At 27.0% G+C, this 23,751-nt stretch overlaps 3 protein-coding genes across 8 annotated transcripts; 2 read left to right on the plus strand and 1 right to left on the minus strand.

Moving 5' to 3' along the window:
• LOC122507489 (prolyl endopeptidase-like) lies at window positions 1-15,063 on the minus strand. Its single transcript, XM_043620231.1, has 5 exons — window positions 14,935-15,063; window positions 4,441-5,164; window positions 2,544-2,742; window positions 1,428-1,584; window positions 1-1,351 (listed from the first exon to the last, which is right to left on the minus strand). Exons 2-5 carry the CDS (start codon window positions 5,015-5,017, stop codon window positions 92-94), a joined length of 2,193 nt encoding a protein of 730 aa, XP_043476166.1. The 5' UTR covers window positions 5,018-5,164; window positions 14,935-15,063; the 3' UTR covers window positions 1-91.
• On the plus strand, window positions 8,804-14,011 carry LOC122507501. The gene is made up of 3 exons (XM_043620251.1): window positions 8,804-9,061; window positions 11,468-11,771; window positions 11,850-14,011. Exons 1-3 carry the CDS (start codon window positions 8,804-8,806, stop codon window positions 14,009-14,011), a joined length of 2,724 nt encoding a protein of 907 aa, XP_043476186.1.
• On the plus strand, window positions 14,979-23,538 carry LOC122507490 (rho GDP-dissociation inhibitor 2). 6 transcript variants are annotated; one of them, XM_043620232.1, is made up of 5 exons: window positions 14,979-15,089; window positions 17,053-17,253; window positions 17,916-18,140; window positions 19,514-19,522; window positions 21,727-23,538. In XM_043620232.1, the coding sequence occupies exons 2-5, from the start codon at window positions 17,070-17,072 to the stop codon at window positions 21,921-21,923; spliced, it is 615 nt and encodes a 204-aa protein (XP_043476167.1). In that variant the 5' UTR covers window positions 14,979-15,089; window positions 17,053-17,069; the 3' UTR covers window positions 21,924-23,538. The 6 variants fall into 6 exon arrangements, with proteins under 6 accessions (XP_043476167.1, XP_043476172.1, XP_043476169.1 ...); XM_043620234.1 differs by having other exon boundaries at window positions 14,994-15,085; XM_043620235.1 differs by lacking the exon at window positions 14,979-15,089 and adding an exon at window positions 15,098-15,304.
• Window positions 23,539-23,751: the final 213 nt, after the last annotated feature.

A 23,751-nucleotide genomic window follows, 5' to 3' on the forward strand; every position in this document is an offset into this window, starting at 1 on the left:
CAATTTTTAGAATTTTTAATCTGTAATTTTAAAATTATATTTCATAAAACATTTTCAAGAAAACACTGCGTCTTTTTCTAATTCTACGATTTTAAAAGTTAATTTCTAAATTTAATGATTTAACAATAAATGTTAATAAAGCACTTGCTGTTTCAAGGATCCCTTCCTTAACATCATACTTGGAATCAATGCGAAGCATTAATGGATTCTTTTGTTGCTTCAATTTTCCGACTTTATTTTGTAAAGTTGCAATAAATTTCAACGAATGCGATAATGGCTTTAGAGGTCCATCATAAATGTTTGCTAAAATTAATGTTGCCGGATACTGTTCATTATTTGTCGGTACTTTGACATTATGAAGCGGTGAAAATTTAATTAGATTCTCAAAATCTTTTCGATCGTCAGAATTACCAAATCCCCATATAGAATAATCATTAGATGCGAATTTATCAAAACGTAAAATGTCATAGAGTCCACTGACAATAACAGCAGCACCAAATGAATCCGGCCTTTGATTAATGCAAGCACCAACTATTGAACCCCCAGCAGCATCTCCTCTGATTGTCAACTTTCCTCTCGAAGTGTATCCATTTTTAATGAGATATTCAGCTGCTGATTGAAAATCATCGATTGAATTATGTCTATTCTGTAAAATTCCATCCTTGCGCCATTCATCACTCGGTCCATCACTTCCCCGAATATGTGCTTGTGCCAAAATTCCATTAAAATTCTGAGTAAAAATTACATTTTCGTCTCGAAAGATTGGTGAGTTTAAGATGCCCAAGCCTCCTTTTACGGAAAGAAGTGCTGGCATTGAACCATCAAGTTTCGCACCCTTTCTCATTACGATTGTCATTGGAATTTTTGTACCATCCTTACTGGGATAGAAGACACGAAATACTTCATAGAGACTTGAATCGAAATTTTTTAACTTCCATTCACTGTAAATTTCCAGTTTATCAAATGTTTTTACATTTATTTTGTAGCCTATTTTCGGAATTAAGAATGACGAGAAAACAAAGGTGCATTCAGAATGTTTTCTATTTCCACGGATCCTTCCAGAAATTGTTCCAATTCCGACATCAAGTTTTTTTATTAGTTTTCCACTTTTCAAACTGTGCAATTGTAAAATGTTATCACAAAGTACGTAAGTTCTATCACAAACATATTGAATAATGAATTTATCATTATCCACAATTTTGACACTTCTGATGATTTTGTTGGGTTCTTCGGGTACTAAAGTTGTCCAATTGGCTTCTTTGTAATTCAATAAATCGATTGCTATAATTTTCCTTTTCGGAGCATTCGCATTTGTTGCGAAAATTGCCTTTGTCCCGTCATTTCCAATATACTGAAAATAGTAAAAAAATCATTAATATTTTCCCGACTGTTATCATCTAAATTGAAATTTCCTCTATTACACTAACCACGTATTCTGTATCCACTGGTGCATCGATAATTTGTGTCAAATTAAATTTTCCATTTATTTTCTCATTCAGTTTTGTAATATAAGTCAACTCCTTCCCAGTATAATTCATTGCCACAACAAACAACCACTGACCACAGTCGGAAACTTGGGTACGTCTGCAAATTTTAATTTCTCAATAAGAATTTTGACAATTCAATTATTTTCAAAAGTTTATTTTTAAAAATTTTAATTGAAATTCAATATTACTTAAATATTGTATTACAATATAATATTATTTAAAACAAAAATTCTTCACAAGAATTCAATTATTTTCACAAATTTCCATAAAATTCTAAAAAAACAATCCAATTATTTTCAAAAGTAATATAACTCTTCGCAGAAATTCAATTGTGTTTAACATTTTTTTCAATTCTCCTTAAAATTTTAATTATCTTTATAAATAATTTTATAAAATAACTTTATAAATAATTAAATAAATTCAATTACTTTTATAAATACAGTAAAATTCTTTGCAGAAATTCAATAAGTATATCAATACATTTTAAGAAATTTGAAAAATTCTATGTTTAATTTAATTAGGGGCCGTCCATAAATTACGTAAGACATTTAGGGGGGAAGGGGGGTCAGCAAGATCTTACGAACAATAGGAAAAATGGCGCTAATGTATGTAAAAAATCTTACGAAGGGGGAGGGGGGGGGGTCAAATTTACCCAAAAAATGTCTTACGTAATTTATGGACAGCCCCTTATTGCTTCCTCTTAAAGGAAGCCTTATATAGTGATGTTGATTTCCGGATTTTGTAGAATAAATTATTTTTACAAATTTTCAAATGTAGTAGGTATATATTTTACAAATTATAAAATAAACTTGTCAAAAGAATTTAATTAATTATTCAAAAAACTCTAATAAAAATTTTGGAAGCCATTTGTAGATTAATTATTTATGTTCAAAATTATCAAATATTTAATTATTGAAAAACAATATTTGTAACTTATATTTATTAGTAATTTTTTATTCCGTAAAAATCGAAAAAATTTACACTTTATACAAAAAAAAATTGGTATTTTGTTGATATACTTAATTGTATACTTAATTATACATGCTTATAACTCACATATATTTAGGTGGATTTTCAGGAAATTCGATAACAAGAATGTCTTCAGATTGAGACGTTCCAATTCTATGATAATAAATATTCACATTATTCTCAATTGAGATCTTTTGCGGAGAACGAATGTAAAAAATTCCTAAATTATTATGCCAAACTATACTAAAATATTCTACTTCTTCCAAAATATCAGATAACTTTTCTCCTGTAAAATAAATGCAACATTAATAAATTTAATGTCCTTTGACAGTAAGTGTGTTGAGTTTGTAAATATTCTCAATTTTGATTGTAAATATTGTTCATTTTAATGAATTCTAATTCAAAATATTGTTAAAACTGAAAGTAACTGAATATAGATTAATTCATTAGTTTAAAATAATTTCTGAAAAAATTATACTTGAAGAAAAATCAAACGCAGAATATAACTAAAGTGACCATACGTCCCGGATTGCGCGGGACAGTCCCGGATTTTTCCCCTTTGTCCCGCAAAGGCCAGCGTCCCGCAAAACGTCCCGCATTTGACATAAAATGTCCTGCATATCCCGGAAAATAGTTAAGAATATCCTGCATCTACAGATTAGCACAGTAGCGTATATAAGTGTGAGAGAGATAGACTTCGTGATATTTTAAGAAAAATTCGATCGTTAAAAAAATATGTGATTTAATGTTACAAAATAAGCATAATATAAATATGTAAATGTCATAAGATGCGCCTTAGTTTCAATTCCGCTCCAATTGACTCCTACAAATTCCCTGATTCTTTTTTCTTGTGACAAATAACCTTTTTTTTTTTTTACTAAATCATATAAATAAGCGGGCGTCCCGCATTGACACTATTTCCATATGGTCACTTTAAATATAACCGCTCGAATCGTAACTCTTTTTCATGAGAGAGGAAAGGATGGAAATACCTTGTCCTTGTCTTTCTCACGTAAAAGCTTGCGATTTACGGTTTCTTTACGTTGGCCCAAATTGTCCAAATATGTACACTACCGTCGGGAATTATCGGTACGGCTGCACGCGCACGGCCCAAAAACATACCAATCTTTAAATCACGATTTTTTTGTAAATACAAATGTCAGAAAATTAACAAATATACCATTCGAAAGATAATTAAATTCTTCGATTAATAATACATAACTGAACATTTTAATAATTTATACAAAGATGGCAGCAATCGACAAATTTGACAAAAAAATTTTAAAAATAAAATTTTTTTGGAAATTTTTTCAACCCCTGCACATTTTTGAAAAATTGTAGAAAAAATTTGAAACTTATATAGGTGTGATCATTATAATCTCATCTTTAATTTAAGACCAAAAGAGTTCAAAAATCTTAATCGGTTAGGGAGATATCATTATAAACGAAAGAGCATTTTCAGCCAAAAACCGTTCAAAATCGACTAATTCACTGCATTTGTCAAAAAACATGCTCGGACGTTTATAATGATATCTCACGAACCGAATAAGATTTTTAAACTCTTTTGGTCTTAAATTAAAGATGAGACTTGAATGATCACACCTGTATAAGTTTCAAATTTTTTCTACAATTTTTAAAAAATGTGCAGGAGTTGAAAAAATTTCCAAAAAAATTTTATTTTTAAAATTTTTTTGTCAAATTTGTCGATTGCTGCTATCTTTGTATAAATTATTAAAATATTCAGTTATGTATTATTAATCGAAGAATTTAATTATCTTTCGAATGGTACATTTGTTAATTTTTTGACATTTGTATTTACAAAAAAATCGTGATTTAAAGATTGGTATGTTTTTGGGCCGTGCGCGTGCAGCCGTACCGATAATTCCCGACGGTAGTGTATAAGGGTCAAAAAATTATACTTTATGTCAATAAGAACAATAGAATATAAGTATAACAGAATCGTTTGATGTTAACGAGTACATACCTGTTATTGCATTCAAGAAATGAATCCTAGTTCTACTCTCATTGGATCTCTTTTCGTCGAGTTTGTAAGCAAGTACACTACCATCTTCACTGAATTTTATGTAAGAATAAAGACGTGTTTCATTGTCTGTTGAGAAAGTTTTAGCATCAAGTAATACTTTTGGTTCATTGCTTTCCAAAGTTTCCTGAACATACAAAACTTCGTCTTTAAAAAAATAATATTTGTCTCCATGTCTTTCGGGAACGATATTGTAAAGAGCATAATATTCTCTCTTTTCTCTCAATTCCTTCAGACGATTTTCTATAGATTCTTTTACACTCGACGGTGAATTCAAATAGGAATCAGTTAATGAATTCTGAGTCTTTATGAAATTTGCCGTTTCCTCTGAATTTGAATCTTCAAGCCAACGATATGGATCGGAAATTTTTGTTCCATGATAATCATCAACTACATCATCGCGACGTGCTTCAGGATAGTTGAAATTTGCATCTTTAGTTTGTAATATTGTTTCGATACTTTTGCCAGAAATCAAAGTAATCGACAAGAATGAAAAAAGGAAACTTGTTAGGAATCTCATGATTCCTTTTAGTGTTTGAGAAACAAATACACGAACATTGAAGTAGTTGCTCTAAACAGTCCCAAACACACTCTGCGCTCAGTCTACAAAGACCAATGGTTATATACTTCGGGGCGATGATTATTCACTCAACATTCAGCATTAAGCCTGTAAAGATGGGGATTTCCATTTAAAGAAGAATAATATCACAAAATAAATGTATTTTGAAACAAAGCGATTATTTTCTATAAACATCCGTTTATTTCAATTTAATTCAAAATAAAAATATATACTTACGAAATACTTTCGTAAAACATTATTTTCTACGTAAAATATTGTATAAATTACAGAAGTTGATACTGAAAAAGGGAGATAATATTTCTCTATGAATTACGCACTGATAAAAAAAATTTATTTTTCTCGTAGACTAATTTAATAAACGATTCCGTAGTCGGCTCATTAAATATATATATTAAATAGTCATTAGTTAAATAGTTCGTAAATAGATGATTATATTCTGAGAATAATGAAAGTTTTATTTTTGTATGTTTTCAAGTACATATTTTGTATTTGCCTGACATTTTTTTAATTTCTGAATTCAATTATTCAAAACTTGAATATTTTTCTCAATCATTTAAATAGTTGTTTATTTTTCCATAGAAATTAAAACTTTTTAAATATCAATTTCAAACCTTCTGAAATTTAATCATTTTTTAGAAGCTGTAAAACTGAACTTATCTTCTCTATAAATCAATTATTTTAAATTTTTTAAAAGTTCTTCTGTAATTTAAGTATTTAAAAATTAAAATACGAAAATTCAATTCTCTTACAGCTGAAATTGTCAAGTTATAAGTTTGACAATAAATTTGTAAATGGAGTGATTAGTGTTTTATGTAAATTTTTTACCGTATAATTTTTACAATAACAACATTTTCACAGGACAGTAAAGTAAGGAAATTTTATCCAAAAAATATAAAATTATTCAAAATCTTAAAAAGTCTATGAATTTTCTTTTTCAAATTTAAAAAATCTATAAGTAGAGTTACAGTTGCAATTTTTAGAAATAATCATTTACTTTATTTAAAAAAATAGAACATTAATAAATAAATATTTAAATAATTTAATTCTCGTAGAAATATCTTATAAGAATTCATTTGAAAATGAAATTTCAGTTAAAATATGAAAAAATATTTTAAGAATTGAAAGAATTGAAGTTCTATTTTTTAGAAAGAATTAAATTTCAAAAAAGGTTGTATTTTGAAATTTAAATTCCTGCTAGACAAACAAATAACAAAAAAAGTATTCAAATATTTATGAAACAAAAATTAATGGAATTTGAAATATTTTATTCAGAAATTCTGAAAAAATGAGGTTTTTAAAAAAATTATTATAATTGAAATTTTTCGTAAATAGTTGAGTTCTCGGAAATAATTTTTAAAAAATTAAAAAAAGGGAATTATCTCAAATTTTCTTAAAATAAATTTTATACCTATTTCAAAAAAATTCAATTTTCTTACTTTAAAAAATAATTTCTTAAATATTATTTGAATTATCCCAGAATTTTTCACGAAACAATTGTCAATTCATTAGTAAGTCGAACTATGAATATTATTGTTTTTTTAAGAATTGTAACTAAAAATTTGGAAAATAATTAAATTTTACAAAAAATTTATTTGTATTTCACTAATTTGCAATTATCGTTGGATTCTAATAAAATTGATTTAAAAACGAATTTCTGTTAAAATTTTGAAATATTAGAAGCGTAATTTTTAGAAATATACACGGGAAAAAAAGTACGTGAATCCTTCCTTGACAGTGCTTGACTTTTGGATAGGATACAAAATACAAGGCTGTTCCATAATATACTTTTTATTAGAAAATATAAGAAAGTCCTAGAATTATTATTCTAGTACTAGTACGGCCCATACTATAGACAGACATATATCAGGTATCTTACTAACAAATTAAAATAAATATTTAATTGAATAGGGTCATTTGGGGTAAATGTAAACAAGGGGTAAATGTAAACAGTAGATGTTTCAGCTAAATTTACAAATTAAAAAATAAGTACGACGTCAATATTTTTACCTCAGCTCACCTACAAGATGTTCTGAGTATTGCCAATATTTTATTTTGACAATTAGCAATGCCATAGTGTAAGTTATTTTTTAATGCAAAAAAGATTGACAATAAAAATTTTAGTGTTTCAGTATTTTGTCTCGCATTTGCATAAAAATAAATTTAAAAAAGCAAACAAAAATATGTCATTCTTCATTATTAATGCCCTATAAAGGTGGTAAAGGTGATAAGAATAGGTCAAATGGAGTTGGGATTGATAAAAAACAAACAAGACTGGAAGTAAAAAGGGTTGGCTTTGTCGACGAGGGCGTGGGGGGAAATCTTTCGATAGAGGATTTTAATAAGTTTAAAGAGAAAGTTAGCGAAGAGTTGAAGAAGATCAGATTAGAAAAGGTTGAGATAGAGAAAATAAAGATTGATATTATGGCTAAAGAAGTTGAAATTTGTGAAAGATTAGAAAAACTAGAAAAGGTTATGGATGATTGGAAGCGGGAGGAAGGGGAGAGGAGAGAATGGTGGGCAGAAGTTGGTAAAGGCCTAAGCACAACTACTTCGCGAATGTCGTTCGCGAACGCAATGCTTGGGTCAAAAAAGGACAGAGATATATTTGTGTCCTTTTCTAACTCATGCTTTACATTCGCGAACGACGTTCGCGAAGCAGTTGTGCGTTGGCCTTAACCATCATCAAGAAGGAAGTGACAAGGAAATGACGAGAGATGGCGACACCAGTTCAGAAAAGAGTTTTAGAAGCGGAATGACAGGAATAAGCAGAAGAAGTGGTTTGTCGGATAGAGAGGTCTGGAAAATGAAGAAGATGGTTAACGAACAGGATAAAAAGGAACGTATAAATAATTTAGTGATAAAAGGAGTCAAACTAACCGATGATGTAGATCTCAAAACATGGGCTGAACTTTTTATTTTTAAAAATATGGGAATTAAGGTAGATGTAGTCAGTGTTAGGAAAAGTGGCAATGTAGTGATTGTGAAATTAGAAAGTTTTGAAAAAAAGGCCGAAGTTATGAAAAATAAGAATAAACTCGCTGGATCTCAGATATTCATAAAAAACGACCTATCATACGAAGAGCGTAAAAAACAAGAAGAAATAGTGAAATGGGTGAAGAGGAAGAGAGATCTTGGTTGGTCATTAAAAGTTGGGCAAGGCAGAATACTCTACAACGGTATTTGGAGAAAGTGGGAAAGAAGGATGGAAATTGAAAATGAAATGGAGAAATACGAAAGAGAGAGACATACAGTCGAACAAGGAAATGAAGGAGGTGATAAGGATTTTACGAATGCCAGAAACGGAAAAGTATAAAAAGTAAAAAGAACGTTAATAAGGAAGTGATAAATGATAATGGGAAGAGCTTCTTATTTTGGAATGTTGCGGGAGTGTATAATAAAGATAGGGATTTTTGGAAATTTATAGAAAAACATGATTTTGTGAGTTTGTTAGAAACTTGGCTTGGAGAAAAAGATATTAAATATATAGAAAATAAACTTTCAACGAATTTTAATTGGGAATTCATACCGGCAAGAAAAGAAAAAAAGAAGGGAAGGGCGAAGGGTGGGTATATAATAGGCATTAAAAAGGATTAGAGCATAGGAACAAGTAAAATTACTACAAAACTGGAGGAGGAAATCATAGAAACTAAAATAATTAATGAAGAGGGGATAACTGTTGTATGGACAGTATATAATAATGACAGTAATGTTAAAATTTTTCAAAGGATGGAAGAAACCGAATTTCTAGAGGAAAAATTAATTATTGGCGGAGATTTCAACATAAGGATAGGACAATTAGGAAGATTTGCTGGGATCAATGCTGATGGTGAAGATGAAGAAAGAAACAGCAGAGATAATGTGATAAATAATGGAGGAAAGAATTTAGTGAATTTAGTGGAACAAAAAGGATGGATTATTCTAAATGGAGTAGCTGTAGGAGACGAGATGGGTGAATTCACCTTTACGGGAACTAGAGGAAATTCGGTAATTGATTAGGGTTGCATACATTTGTATCAGAATGAAAAGAGCAGAATGACTATTATGTCGAATTCACAAAGGTAGAATCTGTAACTTTACGAATTTGTTTTTATCGAATACAAAATTTAAGAAAATTATTTTCACGAATTAACATTGACATAATTTTTATTTTCACTAAACAATAATTGATAGAATTTTAAAATAGTCGATTTCTTATTTAGTCGAAAGTTTAAAAATCCGAAATTTAATTAAACCTAATTTTATTTTGTCGAATGGTGGTTCAATATAATGTGAATATTAACGAAATTTATTATAGCCGAATTTATAACTAACCTAAATGTAACTGAACCGAAAAGTAATATTACATATTCTTTATTCTATAGAAATTAAAAGTGTTCGAATTATCATTTAATCGAATATTTATTATATAGAATTAATTTTAATCGATATTTCGAAATCTCGAAATGCAAATTAATCTCAACTAATTTTTAAGGAAAATACAACTAAGCGAATTTCTAATTATCCGAAAACTAATTTGGTAGAAAATTTTTGTGGGTGAATTTAATTTAAGCCAAAAAGCAAGTAGCCGAAACGTCATCTATTATAATCTTAAAATGGCGAAAAAGCTATTTGTAAGCATGGTTAAATAGTCGAAACGCTATCTATTCGAATTGTCCAGTAGACGATTCGTAATTTAGCCGAATGGAAAAAACGTCGAATGGACAAAACGTCGAATTTTGAAAACATCGAATTGTCAATTCATCGAATTCTCAAAACATTGAATTGTCAATACGTCGAATGTTTAAAACGTCGAATGATAAAAACGTCGAATGCAAAAAACATCGAATCGTCAAAAGTTCGACAAAATTTGTTTGATCTAAGTAAACATTAACTTAAAACAAAGAAATCTTTACTTAGATCAATCAAATTTTGTCGAACTTTTGACGATTCGATGTTTTTAGCATTCGACGTTTTTATCATTCGACGTTTTAAACATTCGACGTATTGACAATTCAATGTTTTGAGAATTCGATGAATTGACAATTCGATGTTTTCAAAATTCGACGTTTTGTCCATTCGACGTTTTTTCCATTCGGCTAAATTACGAATCGTCTACTGGACAATTCGAATAGATGGCGTTTCGACTATTTAGGGTACAGTCACACGATCAATGCATCTGCATGATGCATGCATGCACAAACATTTGACTGTTCACACCTCAATTTTTCGCTCTCGAAAATCATTTTTCTGGCGGGATATTTAAAATTGATTAAAATTTAAAAATAACGTATTACTAATTATTACAATAAAAAATAAAAAAAATTGAACGTTTATTATAAGGAATTAATTGTAAATAAATTTCTCTTAATTTGTGGCATATTTTAATATTGTGAATTTTTATAATTTAAAATATGCCACTAATTAAGAGAAATTTATTTACAATTAATTCCTTATAATAAACGTTCAATTTTTTTTATTTTTTATTGTAATAATTAGTAATACGTTATTTTTAAATTTTAATCAATTTTAAATATCCCGCCAGAAAAATGATTTTTCGAGAGCGAAAAATTGAGGTGTGAACAGTCAAATGTTTGTGCATGCATGCATCATGCAGATGCATTGATCGTATGACTGTACTGGAGAGTCCACAATAGGTGCAAAAGGCAAGAAGTGCAAGTGCGAACCAATGCTAAATGTATAGGAATCGCACTTGCACTTGGACTTGCTACCTACATATTGTGGACTCTCCATACCCTTAACCATGCTTACAAATAGCTTTTTCGCCATTTTAAGATTATAATAGATGACGTTTCGGCTACTTGCTTTTTGGCTCAAATTAAATTCACCCACAAAAATTTTCTACCAAATTAGTTTTCGGATAATTAGAAATTCGCTTAGTTGTATTTTCCTTAAAAATTAGTTTAGATTAATTTGCATTTCGAGATTTCGAAATATCGATTAAAATTAATTCTATATATTAAATATTCGATTAAATGATAATTCGAACACTTTTAATTTCTATAGAATAAAGAATATGTAATATTACTTTTCGGTTCAGTTACATTTAGGTTAGTTATAAATTCGGCTATAATAAATTTCGTTAATATTCACATTATATTGAACCACCATTCGACAAAATAAAATTAGGTTTAATTAAATTTCGGATTTTTAAACTTTCGACTAAATAAGAAATCGACTATTTTAAAATTCTATCAATTATTGTTTAGTGAAAATAAAAATTATGTCAATGTTAATTCGTGAAAATAATTTTCTTAAATTTTGTATTCGATAAAAACAAATTCGTAAAGTTACAGATTCTACGTTTGTGAATTCGACATAATAGTCATTCTGCTCTTTTCATTCTGATACAAATGTATGCAACCCATTGATTACACTATTGTGAATGAAAAGTGTTGGGAGGATATTACAAGTTTCAAAATTGAGGACAGAGTGGAGTCTGATCATATGCCAATGTGTTTGAAGTTATTTAGTGGAGGTAAGAAAAAGATGGAGGCGATAGGGGATAAATGCATAGAGAATAAAACAGTTTACTCTTGGAGCGAAGAGGATATACCAATTTTCAATACGAGAACTCAAAGACTGGAATCACAGATTAAACCGGATGATAATGTTGAGGATTTGTGGAAGGATTTGAAAACTAATGTAGAAATAGCTGTGATTAAAAAAGAAATTAAAATTAGGAAATGGAAGATCGGTATGAAAAAATGGTAGGACAAAGAGTGTACTAGTAGCAAAAGGTTGGTTAAAAAAACATACAAAGATTGGAAAAAAGGTAAAATAGACAAAAGCGCATATCTGGAAAAAAGAAGAGAATGGCGAACGATTTGCAAGCAGAAAGAAAAAGATCACAAAGAAAAGGAAGAAAACGACCTAAAGAATATTAAAGATGAAAAAGAGGTATGGAAATACTTAAACAAAGGCAGGAAAAAGAAAAGCATTGAGGACAACAATATAAAAGATGAAGAATGGATTGAGCATTTTAAGAATCTACTGGAAGGATCAGAAGTAAGAATTACGGGGACAGCTGGAGATTTAAATAGGGAAGAAAAGGAGGAAGAAAAATTAAGGAAAGAAGAAATAACGAAAGCAATGAAGAATATGAAGAAAGGAAAAGCGGCAGGGATTGATAATATTCCTTATGAAGTTTGGATGTATGGAGGAGTGGATCTAATAGATAGATTTTACACTGTAATTAAAAAGGTTTGGGATGGGGCGGGATTCCCTGAAGATTGGAAGATGGCGATTATAACACCGATATATAAAAAGGAAGATCCAAATGACGTTAAAAACTATAGAGGTCTTTCATTATTGGTCACGGCTTATAAAATTTACACGAAAGTAATTAAGGAAAGGTTGGAAAAAGAAGTAGAAGGGAAAAATATACTACCAGAAGGACAAGCTGGATTTAGGAAAAAGAGGTCAACAATTGATAATATATTCGTCTTAAACCATGTCACGCAAAAAGCAAGAGGAAAGAAAGATAAGGTATATGGGATGTTTATTGACTTAAAGAAAGCTTATGACACGGTTGATAGAGAAAAATTGTGGAATATAATGAAAAAGGTTGGAATAAGTGAATATTTGATAGAAAAAGTGAAAGAAATATATTATGAAACTAAGGTCAGAATTAAAAAAAAGGATGGATTGACTGATGAATTTTGGACAAGTAAAGGGGTGAGGCAAGGATGTGTACTAAGCCCTATCCTTTTTTGTATATATTTGACAGAATTGGAAGAAGAATTTAAAGTAAGGAACATAGGTGGAGTTAAAATAGGAAGTTTGAGAATTTGGACGTTGGCTTTCGCTGACGATATAGTACTTTTGGCTTATGGTAGGGATGCATTATTGGATATGATGGACACACTCAAAAGATTTCTAAAGGAAAGGCAATTAATACTAAGTGTGGAGAAAACAAAAATATTAGTGTTCAATAAAGGTAAACGAGGGAAAAAAGAGGTATGGAAATGGGAAGGAGAAGAGATAGAAGAAGTCAAAACTTTTAAATATTTAGGATTTACTTTTAATGATGAGTGTAACTATAAGGATCACATAAAAGAACTTAAAAGGAAAGGAGTTGTAGCAGCAAAAATAACATGGGGACTTGGAGAAAACAGATGTAGAGGTGATTTTATAAGGAGGAAAATGTTATTTACGTATTTGGTTAAGAGTGTTATGTCATATGGAGTTGAGATTTGGGGTTGGGAAGAAAAAAAAGAGTTGGAGAAAATTCAAATGGATTATTTTCGTTGGATCTTAAGGTTGGATATCTGTACGCCTAAGTATATAGTTTACAAGGAAACGGAAACATACAAGATGAAAATTGATTGGAGCAAAAGGGCGACGAAATACGAAGAAAAAATTACAAAACAGGATGGGAGATTAACCAAACTATGCTGGATGGAAAAAATAAAACTAGGTGAGGAAGACAAATACGGTGAGGAGAGGAAGAAGTTTTACAATGGATTAGGTTTGAGTACACTGGACGTGGAAATGAAAAAGGATATGGGTAAAAATGTACATGTGGAAGTTTGGGAAAGAGGTAGAGATATTGAAAAGCAGATGGTAATAGGAATGATAAATGAATCATCGTTTAACCCAAGGTATAAACACATAATGGCAGAAGGATTACCAAAATATCTTCGGAATTATAATAGAGGGAGAGAATTGGATGTTATTGCGAAAATTAGGTGTGGAAATGTAGAAAGAATAAATAGATACTGGTTAAATGAAGAAGATTGGATATGTAATCTATGTAAGGAAGGTTGGGGTACTTTTGAACATTTACTACTAGAATGTGAAGTAACAAAACAATGGACCGAAGGATTTTTGGAAGGTGTGAATGATAAAATTAAGGTATTAACAAATGAAGATGGTAGGATAGAAGTTAGTAGAGTTTTTAAGCATATTGTAAAACAAATAAAAGTGAAAGAATAATGGATGAAAGGAATGGATAATAATATGTAAAGATGGGTGTAAATTCATGTAAGGCAGTGACGTTAAATGTAATGTATATACGTGTGAATTATTGTGAACGTAAATTTAAATATGATATGATATAATGTAAAATAATTGTAAACCAAGTCCGTTTCTGGGCCAATAGGCTGAAATAAAGATATTATATATATATATATATATATATATATATATATATATAAGTTGTTGAATTTCATTATTAATGCCCTAATAAAAATTGACTTTGATTTTTGATTTTCGTCAATTTAGTTAATAAATAATTAAGTGTTTACATTTACCCCGAGAATTCGAAAACTCGGGGTAAATGTAAACAGAACTTCAACTACATTTTAAAAGAAAATAATTGAATAAATTTGCTTCTATTTCACAATTTCATTAATTTGGCAATGTAAAATTACATAGAAAAGGAAATTAGGTCCTCTTTGAAAAAAAAATTTTATAAAAAAAAAAATTTTTTTTGAAAATTTGACCAATTTTTAAAAATATTTTTAGGTTCATCCGCCATTTTGGAAATTGAAAATTTGACTTCAAATTCGTATTCAGCGACCTCAAAAACCTCCTAGTAGCCAGATTCAAGCAAATTTGATCAATTTTTAAAAATATTATTTTTAGGTTCATCCGCCATATTGGATCCACCATTTTCAAATTTAAAAATTCGATTTTAGATTCTTATTCATAAAAATAAAAAAAAACTTCTTTTTACCAAGTTTAATGAAAATCTATTATTTAATTATTTTTAAAGAATACCACTTTTAATAATACTTCTAATTATTTTTAACAGTTTTAACTTTTAAATTTAAAAAATTTTGATTCTTTTTAAAAAAATAAAGTTGTGAAAGCACCTTAAAGCGGAAAGCATCTCGTAACCTACGTAACGAACATACCGAACTTGGTGTGTGGTACGTGCAGCGGTGCAGTTTTGACATCAACTCCACACCCTGGTAAACAGTGACCGCACACTGTACAGTTACCGCACCGGCGCCATATTTTCCATGTTTATCCGACAGGGTCGATTAAGTGAATAAGTGACTAGAGGCAGGTAAATGAATTTTCCCAAGGCTTTTCTCCAATTCATTATACAACTTTTGTAGGGATAATATTTTCACTCTTTCTGCAATAAAATCCTGAAGTGTTACTTTTCACCTATTTTTTATATAAAACTCACACATCAAGCATCAATCCAAGTGAATAGTTTAGTTATACATTTTGGCAAGTATGGTATTATCAAGACTGGATCTACACTCTCAATTTGACGTATGTGTGGTGAATCACTTTAAAAGTAGCCAAACCCTTTTTGAAAAAATTTATATTTTATATTTGCAAAAATTCTTTTTTTCACTTTGTTTTGTTTCAATTGTCACTCGACTTTTTTTTAATTTTCAAATCGTTTGTATAATTTTTTCAGTTTTAAATTTAATTATATTTAATTTAATTGCCCCGAAGGTTATCCGCCTTGAAGTTATAAAATCTAATAATATATATAAACTCGTGAAACGGACAAAAAATTCTGACTGCAAAATGTTCGTGTGAGTTTTTAAATTATTCCAAACTTAGTTTTTTCTATGGTTCATGGTATGTATATATACTTTATAAAAAAAGTGTTGCTATTTTAAAAATTTTTTAATATTTCTGTATTCTACTTTTTGATACGCTAGTTGATAAGATAATAATAATCTAAGTACAATCTTACCAATTTAATAACAGTCAGAAGGTAAAATAAAATGACCAATATTTTAGGAATAATTTAAATTTAAAGATAAAAAAATTGTAAATCCCACAATTTTTGTTTCATCCATTAAAAGCTACTATTTCTGTCTTTTTTTTAGAATTTTCACTACTTTAAATTCACTAATACTAGAAATCAAAAAACTATTCTCAAAAATTATAATCAAATTCTTTAAAATGATTCAATTATTTTCAATGTCTAGTATTTTCATGAAATTTTGCAAAAGAATTCAATTATTAAAAAAAAATTGATAAAATTCATGGCAAATTCAATAATTTTCATAAATAATAAAACTCATAGAAGAATTTCAATTATTTTTAATACTATTTTCAATATAAAGTTTTCCACAAGAATTCAATTATTTCAAATAAAATTTTCATAATTTTTATTGTATTTCGGGAAAAAATTAATTATTTAAAACAATGTTTAGAAAATTCTTATGAAGAATTCAATTATTTTCAAAAATAATAAAATTTTTCACAGAAATTCAATTCTTTTTGAAAATTTTAATAAAATTCTTAGCAACTATTCAATTATTTTCATAAATAATAAAATTTTTTACAGAAATTCAATTCTTTTTAATACAATTTTACAGGAATTGCTCAAAAAATGTAATTATTCTTAAAAATTTAATTTCAATTCCTCGAAAAAATCAATTATTTAAAAAAATGTTTTTTTTAAATTCTTTAAAAGAATTCAATTATTTACAAAAATATTTGAATTTTTCACTGGAATTCGATTATTTTCAAATATTTTAATAAAATTTTTCGAAAGAAATTAATTATTTTAAATAAATTAATTAAACTAATTATTTAGTCATTTTAATAAAATTCTTTGCAAAATTCAATTAATTTCATAAATAACAATATTCATCACAAAAATTCAATTATTTTAAAAAATTCTAATAAATATTAGAATTATTATTATTATTATTTCTAAATATTTAAATTCTTCCATGAATAATAAAATTCGATGCAGGAATTGAATTTATTAGCAGGATAAGAAAGAAGTAAATATTTTTGATGAAAATTAGGAAAAAGTCAGGAAAATAAAATATAGAATTAAAGTTAAAATGAATTATTGAGTGCGAAGTCTGCAATAGCTTTTAATTTTAATGTCTTAAGGAGAAAAAGTGTAGTTAATTTTAGAAAATAAGTAATGTAATGTAACTTTTAAATTTTGAGTGTAAGATTATTTTTACGTCCATCGATAAAAAAAACAAAATTTGTTTCGTGAATATTTTCTCCCATTTAACATAAGCAATATTGTGTTTCAGATTGAAAAGTACTCATAATGGCAAATCCAGCAGTTGATCATATGGACTCCGTTGAAGATGAAATCGAAGCGGTGTCAAATTATAAACCTCCCCCCGAGAAAAGTATTGAACAAATTTTGGAAGCTGATAAAGAAGATGAGAGTTTAAGGAAATACAAAGAAGCTCTTTTAGGGGATGCGAAGTCTGGAAATGTCATTGTTGGTAAGTTGCACGTGGGATTACGGAGGCCAACCAAATAACAACTTCATGTTGACTTAAACTTTATTCCTTAAGACCCAAAATCAAGAAACTTATTCTTATTTTTAAATTTTACTATCGAAATGCAATCGGTTTTCAATTGTATTTTTTATCTTTTTGTGGTGAATATTCTCATCGAAACAAAGTCAAAAGATGTATTTCTAAAAAGCTTTTTTTGCTTATTAAGCAAAAGAATATTAATAACTATAATTTACTTTTTCAACCTAATTTAGTTTGAAAATGAAAAAAAATTATAAATTTAGTCAAAATTTAAGATTTTAAAAATTTTCTGCAAAAAAAAAAATTGAAAAAATCGACGAATTTCACGATTTTGAAATTTCTTATAGAAAAAAAAGAAAAAAACAATGTATAAATTTTGAAAACTTTTCAAAATCGTTCAAAAACTGATTTTTTTGCGTATAATTTAGTTTAAAAAAATGGAAAAATTTCATAAATTTAGTCGAAATTTAAGATTTTTGAATTTTCTGTATAGAAAAAAAAAACAAAAAAAATCGACGAATTTTAATTTTTGAAAAATTTTCAAAATCGTTCAAAACCTGAATTTTTGCAAATAAGTTTATTAATTAACTAAAAAGGAAATTAATTATTTTTTATTTTACTTTTAGAACCTGATGATCCAAGAAAAGTGATAGTGAAGAAACTTGTACTTCGAGTCCTCGATGGACCCGATATGGAATTGGATCTCACTGGGGATTTGACTAAACTTAAGAAACAAACCTTTGTCATCAAAGAGGGGGTCAGTTATAAAATTCGAATTGATTTCATCGTACAGCGAGAAATTGTCCATGGACTTAAATATGTTCAAAAAACATATCGTCTTGGCGTTCCTGGTAAGATGTTATTTCAATTTTTTAAAATTACTTTATTACAGCCTTTCTATTTTTTTCTCCAAGTCTATAATATATTGTTGAAAACTGTGTTTTGTCTATCAAAACAGCCCCACATAGCACAGTATTTTTCAGGAAGTTTATTGCAAAGTGAAGTTCGGAAATTTTCTTTGTAAACTTTACTTCACCGGATTATTGCATTCAAGATTTCGAAATCGCAATTTTCGCAAAAAAATCTTTTAACTTTAAAGAACTATATTTCCATATTTATAAATTGGTTATATCTTCCTATTTGACTCTAAATTTATTGAACTACAAAATGATCCTAGTTTGATAGCTTTTACATCAATTTTTATAGAAATATTTGAATTTGAAGTGAAGCGAGCATTTAATAGTAATCAGTCCAAATGTACTGAAACTTTGCGACCCGAGTGTATAATAAATAACTTAAATAATACTACTATAGTGCTGAAAATTTACTCCAAATATTTTTCAAAACAGTATAACTCTTTAATTCCATTTATTAGATTTTTATGCGAGAGAATTAACAGAAAAGTCAGAGAAGGTAAATTAGTTAGGAAAATCAGAAAAAGGTTAGGGAATTTTAAGAAAAGTACTGGAAAAATATTACAAGTTCGTAGAGTTCATAAGAAAATTTTTAATTTTACTGTCTAGCAACCTTTGAAAATATTAAATTCTTCTGGAATTTTATTTTTGCTTCTAAACTTTGCAGTCACCACGAATTTTAAAAACCTTCAATTTTTACCTCGATTTTTACTATTTCCGACAATAAATTATTTTAAATAATTTAATTTTTAAAAAACATTTATAAAATTATTAGGTACTTAAAATATTATTTAACGAATAATTTTACTTAAAATTCCAAAACTAATTAACTTTTAGAAGAGTTTCCTTTAGAACTTTTATAAATAAATTGAATTTCAGAAGGTTTCAAATTGAAATTTTAGAAAATTTGCGAATTTGAAATACTTGAAAAGTTTCTTTATAAATATTTTATTATAGAAAAAAATGCTAAAAGTAGATAATAATTTTTCAGAAAAACGAAAAAAAAATTATATTCTTTAAAAAATTGTAGTTCTTGTAATTTTTAATATTTTTACCTATAATATTTTACAATTGTATTCTTAAATAGTGTTTAGAAAATTTCAAGAAAGGTTTGGTGTTAGTTTTTGTAACATAGTATTATTTAAGCTAGTTTATAGCAAAATTACATTCCATCAAAAAATCTCAAAACCACCAGTTAGAAAATTAATGTAAATCTTGATCAATTTTGTTTAATCGTAACATTTAAATTAATTAAAAAACATCTTCAGTAAAAATTCATTTTTTGTTTTGCTTTCTTCTTAATGGAACAGGAATAACAGGTAAATAAATAAACTGAGGGATTTAAAAAAGAATGACCAATTATTACAGAAATAATTTACTGAAAATATTTAATTTAAATTAAATATTATAACATTAACCCGTTGATTGTCGATAAAAAAATGTGTTGAAATCTTTTCAATATAAAACTTGTTTATTTTGGGTTTTCGGGGTCACAGTAATTCTTCGAAATTTTTGAAATTAATTAATTAATTAATTAATTATCTACTTTTTAAAATTCAATTATTTTCAATATTTTTAATTACATATTTCAAAAAATTCAAATACATATCAAAAATAATAAAATTAGAATTTTCTAGAATCACTTTCAACATTTTTTAGAAAACATTCATGTTCAAAATTTTAAATTAAAATTCTTAAAAAAATTACTTAATTCGTTTTTTTTAAATTTAACAAAATTTTTTTAAGAAATGCAATAAATTTTAAAAAATTATATCACAATATTTTTAAGAAACTAATTTTTAGAATTGTTTTAACAATTTTTTAAGATTAAATTCTCTTCGAACAAAGTAAACTAAAATTTCGGAGAAAACATGTTCATATTTATAGTTAAAATTCTTCAAAAATTTAAATTTCTGGTTTTAAATTGACATTGTTTTAATTTTATTTTCCATGGAAAAACAAATTAAGATGTATTTAAATATTTTTTTAACATTAAATTATTTAAATTTTGAATATTGAATTTAGAAATCAGTGAAATGTCAGAGAAATGCAAAATAAAATGTTTTATTTTTTTGGACCGGGAAAAGACAGTGAATTTTGAAAATTTATTTTAAAAACATTGATTATTTTGTTTGAAATAATAGTAAATTTTATTTAAAAACTTATTAATTATATTTCATTAAAAAAGATTGAATGATCTTCTATAGAATCGTTTTATTTTGTCAGGGAATTTAATCAAAAGTACTGGAAAAATATTCAATTTCTAGAATTTATAAAAAAATTATGATAATAATTGAACAAAGTATAATTTTAATAAAATTCGTCGAAAAAATTTGAAAGCGAAAAAGTTTCACATCCTATAAAATATTGTGAAAAATAAATCAATAATTTATAAATTTTTTTTACAATAATATTATTACAAAACAAATTTGAAGTCTTAGTAAAAAATTGAACTAATTAAAACAAAAGTGATACGAAATTTATAAAAATTAATTTTTAAATAATAAATAAAGTAAATAAAGAATAAAAATAAATAAAATTTCTTTCTTAGAAAATAAATTTTTAAAAACCGTATTTTTCATTAATATCAATTCGTTCTTTTTACAATTTAAATAATTGAATTCTTCTAGAATTTTCTAATAAAAATCGATTTATTATTTATGAAAATAATTTAATTATTGCAACGAATTTTATTACATTTTTTTGAGAAATTTTACTACTTGTAAAAAATAATTGAATTCTTGTGAAGGATTTTATTAGGATTTTTGTAAATAATTAACTCGGAGTGATCATCTTCTTCATGTTTTGTAATAATATTCTTATAAGTTGTTGAATTTCAAAAAGGTTTGAATTTGAATGTTTTGAAGAATTTTAATTCCTACAGAAAAATAATAAAGATTAAATATTTATTTAAAAAAGAAGTTATTAATGTTTTCGAATAATTTTACAATTAAAGAAATTCGTTATTAAATGTAATAGAATATTTTTTTGGGTATAAAAAAAAATATTGTTTTGGGTATTTAATAATTTTTGGAGTGAATCAGAATATTCTCAGGGTCAGGGAAAAAGTCAAAATTTTGTCTGGAAATCAGAGAAAAACAAAATTAAATTTTTGTGGCAACCCTGGCGGCAAACTCGAAAATTAAATAAACGACTTTTTTGTATTAAAGTGAGTTAAAACACGGCCATGGAAATTGCTATAACTTTTTTCTTTTGCATATTTCTGAAAACATGTTTTGGGACAGAAATTTTATGATACTAAGGAACATTTTAAAAGCAAAAAACGAAAAATCGTTTTTTTTAATTCCTTGACCAGAAAGTCGCCTTAAAAATAATTTTGAATTTTGACAAACTTATTTCAAATTCGAAATCAGCGAGTCCAAAAACTTAAATGAAAATCTATTGCAATTTTTTTCAAAACATCAAACGATGTAACTTTCTTCGACAGCCAAAGAGTTAATGAAATGTATGAAATGTAATGAAATTACTTTCGAGTCTGTGACATTGTGTTACTGTATTTTAGTTGACAAAATGACGCATATGGTAGGATCTTATCCTCCAAAGATGGAAATTCAGTCGTACACTACTCCATCAGAAGATGCACCTGCCGGTGTTGTTGCAAGAGGTTCTTACACAGTTCAGTCTCTTTTCACCGACGACGATGACAATGAACACCTCAAGTGGGAATGGTCCTTTGATATCAAGAAGGATTGGAAATAAAATCCTCAATCCTACATTTAGTTACAACGACCAAAAGATTCGCCTTAAAACAATTCAATTAAGGATTATTAAATACCAAACAAATTTTCGAAAAAAAAATTTATACTGATTTTTTGATAAATTCAGTATCGCCATAAAAAAAATGTAAACCACCTTTCCTTTCAATTTCTTTCGATTTGTTACCATGAGTGCTATTAGAATATCCCCCATCTCCAAAAAACCTACTGCCTTCAAACATTTATTTTAAGTTCAAGAGCTTAAGTTAATACCAAATATTTGTTCAACTAGAAATACCGTTTACTGTAGCATTTAAAAAATCGCAGTATTAGTGTAATTGTCCAAGTCAATTTGATACGGCAGTTGAACTGTAGCATTTTTGGAAACATTTTTTTAAAGCTTTTATAATTAATACAATTTTTAGTTATTGTAATAACTTAAAGTTAAAAATAGGCAGCATAGAACCCCAGGTTTACACTAGTAGGCAACTCTTCATTGCTATACAATAATAATGATGATAATAATAAAAAAAAATTGTGAATAAGAGGTAGTTATTTGTTTAGAGAAACATTTTTACACTTAGGTGCGCGAAATAAAGTGAAACATGTATGTACAAAGTAAAATTATTATATGAAACTTAATTATTCGTTAAAAATTAATTTTAACACTGAATCTGTTAATATTAAAAAAAGTCAAATAATTTAATTTGATTTAAAATTAAAAATTTTTCTCACAAAGGCCTAATGTTTTTTTGTTTGAATTGACACCGTTTAAAAAATAATTTTTCTGAATTTTTCAAATAAAATATTAAATAAAGAAAACTTGTGAAAAATATTCAATAAACTCATAGAAAATGAGACACAATAAGTAGTTTGTATACTAATAACGTTTTTTGAAAAATAATTTTTCTAGTTGCAAAAATGGAATTAAAATAAATTTTTAAGTACCTGAATTTTTGAAAATTTTCAAATATACCTGAAATCTGTATTATTTTTCTCACAGAAATGAGGAGAATATATTCAATATATATTTCTGATAAGAATATTCGTTTTGACAAACCAGTTATTCATCACATTGTAATAACATTGTACCGCATTAATTTTATTACAATAAAAAAATGCATTTTTACAAGGACATAATACTTCCAATAATTGACAACGAATTTACAAAACATGTCGTTTGTAATTAATATGCTAAAGATTTGGTATAAAGCGTTGATAAAAATAAAGATTTATATATATAATAGTTGTATCTCAAGTGTGTGAGACAAAATTTTAAAACAAAAACTTTTCGTTAATTTTTGAAACAATTGTGTGTTATAATTTTGAAATGTGCTTAAGCTACTCATAAATACTAATGGATAGCATTCTAATTTACGAGTATGCAGTTATAACTATTACAATAGTTTTAGTGTCTATTGTGTATGTTTACACATATTTTATTCCTCTAAATATTTTTAGAAAATGTGCTTGTATGAAAATTGAGAAATAAGGAAGATATTTTTTTTAAATGAAGTGAAAAATGAAATTCATGAATATTACGAGTATTCATAAACATGTGCGTATGTATTCTAATCTATAAGGTCAGTTTGAGCGAATAAAATTTTTAAAAATATTAATTGCTGGTTTTTTTTTGTTTCACTGCAACCAGTTTATAATATAAACTATAAACTATGAAATTACCACGAATTCCAATAAAAAAAACCTTCAATTTTTTTCTATTTCTGACAACAATTTGTTTCTACAAATATCTTACTTCTTGAAAAACTAATATAAAATTAATACTTAGAAATTATTTAATGAATAATTTTACTAAAATATTTCAAAACTCA

The sequence above is a fragment of the Leptopilina heterotoma genome, unplaced genomic scaffold (genome assembly GCF_015476425.1).
Source record: "Leptopilina heterotoma isolate Lh14 unplaced genomic scaffold, ASM1547642v1 Lhet_47, whole genome shotgun sequence".
NCBI classification, from domain to species: domain Eukaryota; kingdom Metazoa; phylum Arthropoda; class Insecta; order Hymenoptera; family Figitidae; genus Leptopilina; species Leptopilina heterotoma.

Excerpts from the sequence above, each read along its gene's own strand:
- LOC122507490 (XM_043620232.1), top strand. The coding sequence starts at position 17,070 with ATGGCAAATCCAGCAGTTGATCATATGGACTCCGTTGAAGATGAAATC. Across the intron at positions 17,254-17,915 it reads GTCTGGAAATGTCATTGTTG|AACCTGATGATCCAAGAAAA; the intron begins GTAAGTTGCACG and ends TTTTACTTTTAG.
- LOC122507501 (XM_043620251.1), top strand. The coding sequence starts at position 8,804 with ATGGAAGAAACCGAATTTCTAGAGGAAAAATTAATTATTGGCGGAGAT. Across the intron at positions 9,062-11,467 it reads CGGGAACTAGAGGAAATTCG|TGTTGGGAGGATATTACAAG; the intron begins GTAATTGATTAG and ends GTGAATGAAAAG. Across the intron at positions 11,772-11,849 it reads AATTAGGAAATGGAAGATCG|GTAAAATAGACAAAAGCGCA; the intron begins GTATGAAAAAAT and ends ATTGGAAAAAAG.
- LOC122507489 (XM_043620231.1), bottom strand. The coding sequence starts at position 5,017 with ATGAGATTCCTAACAAGTTTCCTTTTTTCATTCTTGTCGATTACTTTG. Across the intron at positions 1,585-2,543 it reads GAAAATCCACCTAAATATAT|ACGTACCCAAGTTTCCGACT; the intron begins GTGAGTTATAAG and ends TAAAATTTGCAG. Across the intron at positions 1,352-1,427 it reads CAGTGGATACAGAATACGTG|TATATTGGAAATGACGGGAC; the intron begins GTTAGTGTAATA and ends TACTATTTTCAG.